Below are 11,658 nucleotides of genomic sequence, written 5' to 3'. Positions count from 1 at the left end.
ACTTAACTTGTCGTGTGTGATGGTATATTGCACAGAGGACATGCATGTCCGAGAACGTGTAGGACCCTGGCCCCGCAGGGACAAAGTTGCGAAATGCGGGGTTGTGCATGGTGCAACGAAGGTCGAGTGGTGGAGATGTTGAAGGATGAAGGAACGGTGGGGTATTTGTAGGGAAGGAGTGAGACATAGTGTCCTAGAAACACCTGGGGAGCGTCAGTCGGTACCTCCCCATCGCCATCCACCAGCTCACCGATCGTCTCGACGCTGACCAGGTAAAATAGTCCTTCAGGGCGTCAAGATGTTCTACTTGGCTGTATGGCAGCCAGGTCCTATCCCGGACTTCCAAAGTATTTCGAAGTCAGCGTCCATTCTGGTACCTCGGTGCGATAGTACCTTGTCCACGGCCCATTCTCGATCAACATGATCGTCGAATCGGCAACTTGCATCTCGAGTCTTCCTGGGAACTTGTGGTCATTGTTGGGCATGTGGATTCGTAAGTACGATGCATGAAACACGGGGTTGCACTCCTGTTGTTTCAACCTATCCGGCAAGTCCAACTTGTATGAGTTGTTCTTGAAGTCCAGCATTATCTGGTATGGCCCAATATATTTAGGTATGAATTTTTACCCGTCCCTTGGGAAGCTAATGTTCTTAGACGATACATAGACTAAGTTGCCCACCACAAACGGGCACGCTCGCCGTGTTTATTCGCCTCCCTTGTCTGTTTGACGCGAGCCGCTAGGATGGCGTCGTGCGTGGTGAGCACGGTGGTCTTCAGCTTCTGGGCATACACTCTAACTCCCCGGATACTCCGTTGTTTTCAGGCGTCTCCCAAATGAAGGAGTGAGGCATTCGGCCCGAGTTGACAAAGAATGGCGGGTAAGTCGTGGTGTCATTGTGCGCCAGGTTAATGGCAAATTCTATTGCAGGCAAGCGCCCCACCCAGTCCGTTTGACTGGGGGATATCGTGCTTCGTATCATTTGTCCTATCATGCGGTTCGCGCGTTCTGTCGAACCGTCCGTCTCCAGATGGTACACACTTGACATTTTCTGCTTAATTCCTATCAGCTGATTTAGCCACATCCAGAATCTGCTCGTAAACAGGACATCCCGGTCGCTTATGATGGACTTTGGTAAGCCATGGTGTTTGTACACTTCCGTGAACATCAGCTCAGTCACTTCCTTTGCATTGTAGTTCGTCCGGCTCAGCACCAAGTGCACCATCCCAGTGAACAGATCAATTATCACGGTGATGCTATCAAATTTGCCATCTCTATTCTTAGATAGTGGTAGTGGACCGACAAAATCCACGCCTATGGCATCCCACAGTTTAGATGGAATCTTGGGTGAGTGCAGCAACCCATATGGCTTCTGGTTAGAGGGCTTACTCTTTTGACAGGTTTGGCATGAGGCGCAAAACGCCTGTACGTCCGGTACCAGCATCTTCCACCACACGTACTCTCGGAGGTACGACATTGTCTTCCTCGCGCCTAGATGAGCTAACAATGAGTGCGCTTGATCTATCAGCGTTTCGCGCAGCTTCCGCTCTCCAACCATTATGTCCGGGATGCATAGCAGCTCCCTATCTTGTAGTCTCAGCCTCAGGTATCCCTCCCTGAGCTCGAAGTTCTTATAGGACTCAGGTGCGTCTAGTATCATTTTGAAAAAGGGATCTTCCTCATATCTTCCCTTAATTTCAGACAATACCGCCTCCTTTTCAGGGTACGTGATAGGTACCTTTGCTGGCTGGTACTCTGGCTCGGTTAACCCTTCTTGCAGGTTTTCCAGCTCTTCGCTGGTCCGGATCCTCTGGGGTTCCTCCATCTGGCCGGTCTCTGGGTGGTTATGCTCTTTCAGGAGCTCCCCCCCCCCCTCCTTTTGTTTGACTGGGCCCTTCAGGATGAAACGATCCCTCACCCGCCATGCAAACTCTGCAGATGTCTCCAGGCGCCCAGTCTCCGCTGGTTCGACGACCCTCCGGCCCTTCCTCTTAGGTGCAGGTGTGTCCATCCCTTTCTCTGCAAGAACAGGATCACTAACGGCAGATCCATGAGCCGGTTCGCGGTTGCTCCAGTTCATGGAAAATCTGGTCAATGACATTCCAAGAGCCGGTTCGTGGTTGCCCCGGTCCGTGGAAGATCTGGTCAATGACCTTCCCTGACCCGGTTCGTGGTTGCTCCGGTCTGCCAGAGGCATTCCATGACCCATTTCGCGGTTTATGGGAGATCTGGTCGATAACATTCCAAGAGCCATTTCGCGGTTGTCCGCTCCACTGGCAACCTGGCCCTCAGGAGATCTGGTGGGTGTCTCTCCCTGAACCAATCCACGGCTGACGGATGGGCTCACAGTATCCTGTCCATGGGTTGGCTCGCGCTTGGCAGCCATGTGCGCACTTCTTCTGGGCGTCTGGGCAGTGGTCTCCAACCCTACAGTCACCAGCATGGTGACCAAGCTGGCAACTGGCGGTGAGATGACTTCCCCTTCCAGTACCACATACTCACTGGGGGCCCTCACTGTGCCAGGCTCATCAAACTCATACATTCGCGACAGCGCATCCGGCAGGATGTTCTCCTCGCCGGGCAGGTACTCAATATCAAAGTCAAACTCTCCCGTCGTCTCCTGCCAACGCGCCTGCCACCCGGACAGGTTCTTCTGTCGCATGAAGTGAGTCAGGCTCTTATGGTCCATCAACCAGGTAAACTTCATGCCCTGTAGGATGTCCCTATGTCTAACCATAGTCTCCACCCCAGCCAACAACTCCTGTTCATGAACAGGGTAATTCCGCTGGGCCGAAGACATCTTCGCAGAGTAGAACGCCGCCACTCTCGCTGTACGCCAGTCGTCGCCTTGTGCGACCACCCCGCCAATGCCCGTCGCACTGGCATCCGTCATCATCCAAATTCGGGGATGTCCCGGTGAGTAGTCTAATGGCATCCTACTATGTGACGCACATGCTGACACATAACGCTTCACTTCATCGAAAGCGCGTTGTTCCGTGTCCGTCCATCTGAATGGGACAGTGTCCGCGGACGCTTCGGACAGGACACCCAAAGGTAAGCGCACCTTGTGGATGTCGTCCGCCAGGTACCCCACTGACCCAATAAACCCCTTACAGAGCGTTCGGTTCGTAGGTACCTTCCAGGACAAGATTTTGTCCACCTTTGCAGGATCCATGCGGATTCCTTCCTTCCCAACGACATGACCAAGGATCTTATTCTCACTTAGGTAAAGTTTCTCTTGCTCTAAGATAGCCAGGATCTTCTTGATGTGCTCAACGTGTTCTTCCAGGGTGTCTGAGTACACGATGATGTCGTCAAGGTAGATGTCCATGAACCGGCCGATGTACTCGCCGAAAAGGTGATTCATCAGCGCCTGATACATTGCCAGCGCATTGCAGTCGCCCTGCTGGACGACGTGGCTTACCATGTTCCCATCCAGCGTGGTCACAGCAGAATGAGGTATGTGTTCTGGTATTATTCTTATTTGTTTGTACGTGTCCTGACCATCTATCAAGGACTTGTACTTCTTTCACGATACTCGGCGCAAGATCCCCTCCATATCGGGCAACGGTGACAACAACTTCTTGGTGTTGTTGTTCTGTTCCCGGAGATCAAACACCGTGCGCAGCCTGTCTGACCCGGGCTTCTTCAGGAACAGCATCGGCACCGTGTTACCGGCGCTCATGACCTGCCAACGTCCGGACTTGAGGTAAGCAGCTCTCTTTTCTGACCACTGTGGTCTCATAGCTTCTGGACAGCGAGACGGCCTCCAGTGGTATATTTTATTCTTGTCTATCAGCGGGATCGAGTGATTAATGGTGCGCAGAGGAGGTAAGCCTGTCTCAGAAGCCTTCACACAAAGCGGCTTGGCTAACGTTTTCAGATGCTCTCGAACTTTGTCGAGCTCTTCAGCATACACCTCCGCGGCCCTGGACTCTAATACCGAGACCTCGTCGCCCTTCATGGGCATGGGCACGTTGCTGCCCACAATCACTTGAGGTGAGTTGAATCCCACCGTTACCTTATGTTGAAATAGGAACAGTGTGCCTAATATCAAGTCATAGTTTTGCAGGTTGATCACATCGAAATATTGTTCGCTGTCGATCCCCTGGTACTGCAGCCTGGCCTTCGCGCCGTAGTTAACCTTCGAACACGACCCTTGGACTGCCAGCTGAATGGTCAATGGTTTGGTGAGTTGACTCAACGGCACTCTCAATTGCTCGGCTAACGTCAGCGACATGAAATCCGCTAGTGATCCAGTGTCGATCAGGGCGCGTGCAGGTTGCCCATTTATGTGTACTACCACCACGATAGGCTTTGGTAGTACGCGCGTGAAGTCGCGTGTCAACGCGGCGTTGCGCTGCAACGCCAGGTACTGACCCGCTGGCACCGCGACTCCATTCAGCTCCACGACGTGCATCAGACCCTTGGTCATCTTGACGCCCATCGGATGTAGAGGTTGCACAAGGTACTTGGCCAATTTGTCCAGCTGTCGGTCTACATCTGACAGTGGCCCCCGTTCTAACAGCCTGAACAGGTTCCATTCGCATGACCATTCCTCCATGGCATCCTGCAATGCATGGAATCCCTGGGCGAGTTGTTTTGCATACCAATTGGAGACGTTGAACCTTGAGTTCAACAGTAGTTCCTCCGATACGGTGGCTGCGAACTGCAGTGCCGTGTCATAGACCTCGTAGAGCCCTCCGCCTACAAAGTTACATTCAAACCTTCGTGGTACCTGGCACGCTGGCCCATCGTTATGGTAGTTCCTTTCCGCATCCAGCAAGTAGGTTGCATGCTCAGCCAACGCGTCCCCCATGGGACTCGACCTCCAGGTGCGTTTTCGCTCAGACCCTCTCAGTTCCTTCTTATCGAAACCTCTGTGCAGTCCTACGTAGCGCCAGTACCAACGATCCACCTCAAAGCAGGGGTTCGTCAGTAGGACAATGGGAATGGTGAGTTCTGGGTCCAGTCTGCAGCAGGAGTCCATTATGACGTATTCTGTTGCAGATACGCGATACAAGTGAAACCTGTCCGCAGCCAGTGAGTCTGGGCAGTCAGTCCTGTCTCCAGGGTACTGAATACCAGAAAGTAGCATCCGGGCACGCTCTGTCAAAGGGTCTCCCATCTGGTCCAACCTTAGACCGGCGTCATGGGGCTGGGGTAACGCATCCCCAAATGCCATTGCCCCCAAGAACACGTCATTTCTGTTTTCGGTGGTGTCTGCGAGGTCCCGCAACCTATCCACCTCCCGGAGATCAATGTGGACCCCGTAACTGGGCACACCCGGCGGCTTCCCTAATAGGTGAGTCTTTATATTGTTCTTCTCAGGACAATGACGAGACTGGTGTCCAGGTTGCTTGCAGCGGAAGCACTTTCCCTCTGCTGCCAGCCTATCGTGCTCCTCCTTTGGGAGGGGCTCAAACCTTTTACCTGTGGAACCCTGGGGCTTTGTACTACCCTCTGGCCTAGACCGGTTCTTGTCCCAGTGCCTCTGGTCCTTAGGTTTATCCCTATGGCGCTCGCATTTTCATGAGTCCTTGCCCTCACGTTTCCTCTCTGGGGTCATGGAGGAGCTTTCAAGGTTAGACGACCCTTTCTTTGTCTGCACCGTCCGTTCTCTACCAACCGGCACTGACTGCGAGATCTCAATGATCTCGGCTGCCGCCAGTACTTTGTTGAAGGACAATACTTCCGGGTTAAGTTCCTTTTTCCAGAGTTCATGCTGAATGTCCGCTCTCAGGCCAAACCACAGATGTTCGACTCGCTGTCGTTCGTCTATGTCGCCTATCATGTTCCAAAGCTCACTGAGCTCATAATAGTAAGCTCGCACTGTTTTCTCATTCTGATAACATTTCTTAAGTTGGGCATGTAGTTCAGTCCGGAAGTTGACCGGGAAATAATGATTAAAGAGTTCGCTAAAGAATTCAGGTAGTCTCCAACGGTAAGGGTCTCTTGCTACTTCTCTAATGTAGAATTCATGAGCTTTACCAGTCATGTACCTCAACAATGTGAATACGCACGCCTTTCGCTCGACATGGCCATCTTTTACGTAAGCCATCCCCTCAGTGATGAACCTGTGGAACGCCCTAGAATCCACCTCGCCATCATATACGGTAGGTGGCACCGGCTTTAGAATGGTGTGTTGCTTCTTCTTTTTCTTCTTCTTCGAAGACTTCTTACGGGTGCGCGATGATTTCTTAGGTCGTCATTTCCTCGACAAGTCCGTTGTCGAGCCATCGGATGTTTCATCAGAGGACTCACTCGATGTTGACTCACTCGAGCTGCTGCTACTTGAGTCATCGCTGGATGGATCAGACTCCGAGTGAGTCTTCTCTCTGGGCTCTCTGGACTTAACCCTGCTCAGCACCCGTCCAATATAGCTTTGGGCCGTTACTTGTTGCACGGGCTGCAAAGCCCTGGGCGTCTCGCTCGCAGCTCGGGTCTTGGTCGAAGGTTTCACAACTTTCTCGATCATGGACTTTACCGGTTGCGAATGATTCGTCGCACCCATGTCAACCTTGGTAGGTGCCAAATCTTTCTCAAGCTTCCGATTGAGCTCTCGAATCCTTTTCTCATACTTTCGTTCTAGTCTGACCTCGGCGACACGGACAGCCTCTATGGCTCGCTCGTGGACAAGCCTCTCAAGTTCCTCCTTGGATACCTCGATGCTTTTGACCTCCGGCACGTGTTCCGTGCTGGTTTCATTTTCGCCTTCACTGGTTACCTCTCTCGCTGCTTTAGCAGCATTCCAGGCTTCGAAGGCAGCACGCTGGGCATCCAGATCCAGTTCCCCCTCGTCAAGATCAGCGGCTCCCCACTCTCTTGGGTCTGTGGTCTTGCCCTTCGAGGGTCCAGCTGTTCCAGACGCAGTTGCATCAATCTGTGAGTGTATCTTAGACTGCCTTCGATTCACTCGCTCACGTTCGTCATTGGTCAGACGACGCTCAGCCTCTTTCATGAGGCTCTCCTGCTCCTTCGTTAACGTACAAACGGGAGCAGGTTCGGATTTTAATCCACTTGAAAAGGCACCCTCACGGCTTCGTTTTCGTCGAACCGTGATCCATGGACGACCGTCGTCATCGGACTCATCACTTTCGGAGTCTGGATCTGCTTCACTGGGAGCAGGAGGTAGGGTCACACTCAATAGTCTATTCACGTCCTCTACTGACTCAAAATGGTTCTCAGGGGTATTCTCAGCCATGGAGACCTGCTCCGTGGACTTCTCCTTGGGGCCGTGCAGGCCAAACCAAGGGCTTCTTGCCTGGACGATGTCGCTGCACAAGCGGACGGTCCTAAGGACAGATGTCTCTGATTTAGTCACCTCGAAAGGTGCTATCTCAGGGGTGTCGTCCAAGGCAGTCAGTGGTGAGTCGAAGGGTGAATAAGGCATGGCACCAGGAGGCTTTGGGGTTGGAAGGATCTTCTGGGTGCGCTGGTTGATAGGTCGCATATCGTAATGAACAGTAGTCATGTCAGTAGTTGATGAGTGAAATAGATTATTGTTTTGCCGACTCGTCACCAGAGGTTGGCCAAACCTAGGTTATCGAGAATGGCAGTGGGTAGGTTTAGATTAAGCTAGGAGAAGGTGAAAAAATATGTGACGACAGCTCGAAGTGGTAACTTGAGTTGAAGGCACACGGAAACGAGTCTTAAGATGATCAAGCAATGTCACCAGGTAATAGCTTAGTTGCAAGAACGCCAAACGTTACAACTCTAACTACTGGGTCTTTTATAGCTTTTCTGTAATGTAGCACATGAAATAGTAAGGGCGTAGGGTATGGAGGCGCGGAGCACCGGAATAACTCGGACTGTAAGATAATGTCAAAGAAAATAAATGTTAGGTACGATAATCACATGGTATGGTTGGGGGTCAAGCTGAGTGGACGTGTAGACGCCACAGTGCCGATGCATTCCGAGATCTTATGCCCAACGGCGTTGTAGAGCGGCCATTGTGTGTAGCAGCAGTACCCTCCATTTTGATAGGATGTAATTGTGCTACCGACCGCAGCACTAGGTGACTGAACCTGGGCATCTCAGCATCAGGAAAACCCTCCCACCTAAACCGTCTTAGTGAAATTAGAGCATTTTAGTGAAATTTCGACAGCTGTGAAAATTAATGGGCCCATCTGCAAAATGACAAAATGAACGTGCATTACGGACGTTTGCTTGGTTTCCGTGGACTGACAAACTGAACACCCAACCCAGACATAGTGAGTGAGTATCTGAGCACGGAGCCATACTATCACTTGCCCAGAGTTGCAAAACGTTCCGACCAGTTTTTCATAACACAACAACTACACAACATTAAAATAAAAAAACACTAGGAGCATGTTGGATTTAGTACGTACTCTAAGGCTATGTAAAAAAAATAAAGAAATATGTCCAGCCTACGTTGCCAGAGAGAAGCCAGTGCGAAACAGTGTTTGAGCACAGAGTTGCAAAATTTCTCACCCGCATAGAAGTCGTCGTGTCACACTGTGTCACACTGCTGTTTTAACTCTCTGACGAAGCGACCAGCGCTGCAAGACTGAAAGCTTAACTTCACAGATGAGTGAGTGATGTCAGCCGAGTTGCCAAGCAGCACTTTGCAACTCCGAACACAAGCTCATTCCTCCTGTCACGCTTTGCATCTCGATACTAGATGTCCACGGGAGTCCGCGCATTTTTGGCAAAATGTTTATTACTCCACATCGCACAAACAAACAAAATTAATTCTTTGACGGTTCGATAGCGTGACATCGAAAGTACAACATCTGCTAGTTTATTTTTCGAAAATTGACGTGTTGAGTCCAGCGGAGAGTTACCGCGCAGAAAAGTGCATTTTCCCTAGAGTTCGCACACTTCGTCACAATATGTCACACGTCTGCCGCAATGCCTTTTCACGCTCCGCAGAGTCCGCACCGTTTGAACAGCGTGTTGTGAAGTTGTGCGCTGTGTACTTACTTAGAGGCAAAATGAAGCAGCATAAACATGCAATTAATGCTACTGAACTGACTATTGTGACTGTAAGATATGTAAGTGTAACTAATGTGAATAATAGTAAGGCAGACTCGGATAAGCTTGTGCAGGCATACTATGATAGTTGTGAAAAGAATGATGGGGAATGGTATGATGGTGTGTATTGATAGGCACATGGTGGTGTAAATTATGCTGGGGAGAGAATGGGTGCTGCTGGTGTCCACGAGGAGGTGAAGTAAGTGCAACGCGGGAATAAACGGTCGAGGGGGGATCAGACATTGACAGCGCGGGAACTAAATGTGGAGTAGTGGATGAGGATGGCACTGGTAAGTCCATCGAATGTTGCGGGTTGTTGAGTCGACGACAGATTGCAGGAGGCTCAACTTGAAGTGACTCCACTGATGCAGCATTTTCATCAATCATGCTTGCATGTGTGCGTTTCTGCCCACGAGGGAGACGGCCATAAAGGCCAGTGAACTTCAGATCATCCTTCAGCTGGGGGCGGCCATCAAGCTGCGCTTGAATCAAGGAAACACGTTCAGGATTGTTTCGAGCACCATCGAGAGAAATTTCCAGAGCTTGTGCGAGTTCGAGAAGATCAGCTTTTGATTTGCCGCTGAGAGAACCGCTGAATAATACTGTAGGACCGCGAGCATCACGGACAGCTTGAGCAGCTGTTTCTCGCGCTTCCCGCCGCTGTGTTGCCTCTGCCTTCTGTCGCGCTTTTTCAGCCCGTGCTGCCTTCTCAGCCTCCCAAGCACGCACACCTGCAGCTGAAGTGAGTCCCCTTGCTCCAACATTAATTGTACCCTCTTTCGTCTTCTTTTTGTTTGAATTTAGCTTCTTTTTTAGGTCGCCCATCTCCTGCAGTGCGAGTATGCAATGTGCTTCCGCAGAATCAAGTCTGGCTGCCAGAGTGCGGTTTTCCTCCAGCAACCGCTCATTCATTTCCACCGTGGCATCAAGTTTCTTCTCCATGGACCAGCTGGGAAGGAACGGGGTAGGAGTTGGGGTGACAGCGCTAATGACCAAATGAGCGAACGACGGATCTGACTCTGGTGTTGCAGGACTCGGAGTTGTGGTAGGAGTGTTTGGTGAGTGTGTCTGCGGTGTAGATGTGGGATGGGAAGATGACGGCGCTTCATTATTCTCCAAAGATTCTCGTGTGACAGTGTCTGACTCATCATTATCCTCCCTTTCACCATTGCTAATTTCGCCGTCGGAGTCAGCACCTGGCTCCAAGCCCTCCTCGAAATCAAACACCTCCTCGACATCAGGCAGCAGCTCAGGTGTCTTTCCTCCACCCCCTTCAGGGACTGGAAAAGATGAAGGTACGTGCGCATGAATTGATGTTGCCTTACTCGGCGCATAATCTTCTTCTCTGAATATGCTTGGATCAATGGGATTGAGGCCACTATGTTGCCATGCCTTTTTAATGAGATCTGGCCGTGAAAAAACTTCAGTTTCGAACTGCCATGTATTCCCTGACAAATTCTTTCCTAGGTATGTCCGCACCTGTCTCAGTAACAACTTCATCGCAGCGCTTTCGCCAGGCATTCTGCAAGGGGCCAAAGCAACCAACATCGAGAGGCTGCAACTTGTGAGTTGTATGTGGAGGGAGACAGAACAAGTGAGTGTTATTGTTGAGTGCGAGCTCACGAATCTGATCTGTGATATGCGAGCTGTGGCCATCAAATATGAGAAGGATGGGTTTCCCAGATGTGTTACGAGCTGTGGCCTGAGGTATGAATGATTCTTCAAACCATTGTGTGCCAACGAAGTCATCAGTCCAACCATTAGGGGACATGTAAGTACTGCAATATTCGTGTCAGTATTGGTTAATTTTGATGACAACTAATCTTACTTGATTGCAGGATCGACTGTCCACCATGATGGTGAATGCTCCTTGCCAGAAAACACAAATGCTGGCTGTATATTTGTGCCGTCAGCACACACACACTCGATGATGGTGACAAGCTCAAGGTTGTCACTTTTGAACTTGTAGTGTACCCATTTTCCGCACGACATAAGGTATTTGACTCTGCAATGTCCTCGTCCTCCTCCTCGTTGACAACCTTTCTCATCCATGTTGTATACGTTCTCCCATGGGATGCCAAGCTCTTCCATGATCTCACGCAGGAGCTTGAAGTGGTCTTCGACTGTTGTTTTATTGAAACACTGGCCCCGTTTTGGATCAAGTCCTGAAGGCCGCCCAAGCTTAATGCTTGGATGGCGATGGAGAAAACGGTAAATCCAGTTCTTTGATGGTGTCCTTCGACAGAGTGCATAACACTTCTGTTTGACGGTCCGCTTACTGATTGGATTGCCTGCAGCATCGAGGTGCTCGATCCAGTCCACGAGAACTTTCTCTTGATGCTCTGAGAGCAGCTGCTGATGTTTGTGGGCCTCCTTAGGAGGACGAACACCACGAAATCGGCCACGAAGAGTACTCTCAGGAATACCATAGTAAGTCGCTGTTTTTCTGATATTTGGTGTGTTACCAGCTCGCTGATCTTCCCAAAGCTTTGCACAGGCCTTCTGGACTTTTTCTTCTTTGGTCTCGCGCAGCTGTTTGGACTTGACCATGCAGTTGTTAGAGTTGGCTCAGACTTCAATTTGGCATTGGTATTTTCATGCCGCATTTCGGCATTGCGGAGTTTTGATTACACAGTCTCGATGTAACGCTTTGGGCAGATTG

General features: G+C 50.7%; 1 protein-coding gene across 1 annotated transcript; it reads right to left on the bottom strand.

Annotated features, from left to right (window-relative positions):
- Positions 1–11,015: 11,015 nt before the first annotated feature.
- On the bottom strand, positions 11,016–11,207 carry F5147DRAFT_797523 (uncharacterized protein; the record flags this gene model as incomplete). Its single annotated transcript, XM_041443203.1, has 1 exon — positions 11,016–11,207. A coding segment is annotated over one exon (192 nt), but the record flags the coding sequence as incomplete, so codon positions are not given.
- Positions 11,208–11,658: the final 451 nt, after the last annotated feature.

The sequence above is a fragment of the Suillus discolor genome, assembly GCF_016758755.1.
Source record: "Suillus discolor strain FC423 chromosome Unknown F5147scaffold_221, whole genome shotgun sequence".
NCBI lineage: Eukaryota > Fungi > Basidiomycota > Agaricomycetes > Boletales > Suillaceae > Suillus > Suillus discolor.
This window is presented reverse-complemented; position numbering and strand designations above follow the sequence as displayed.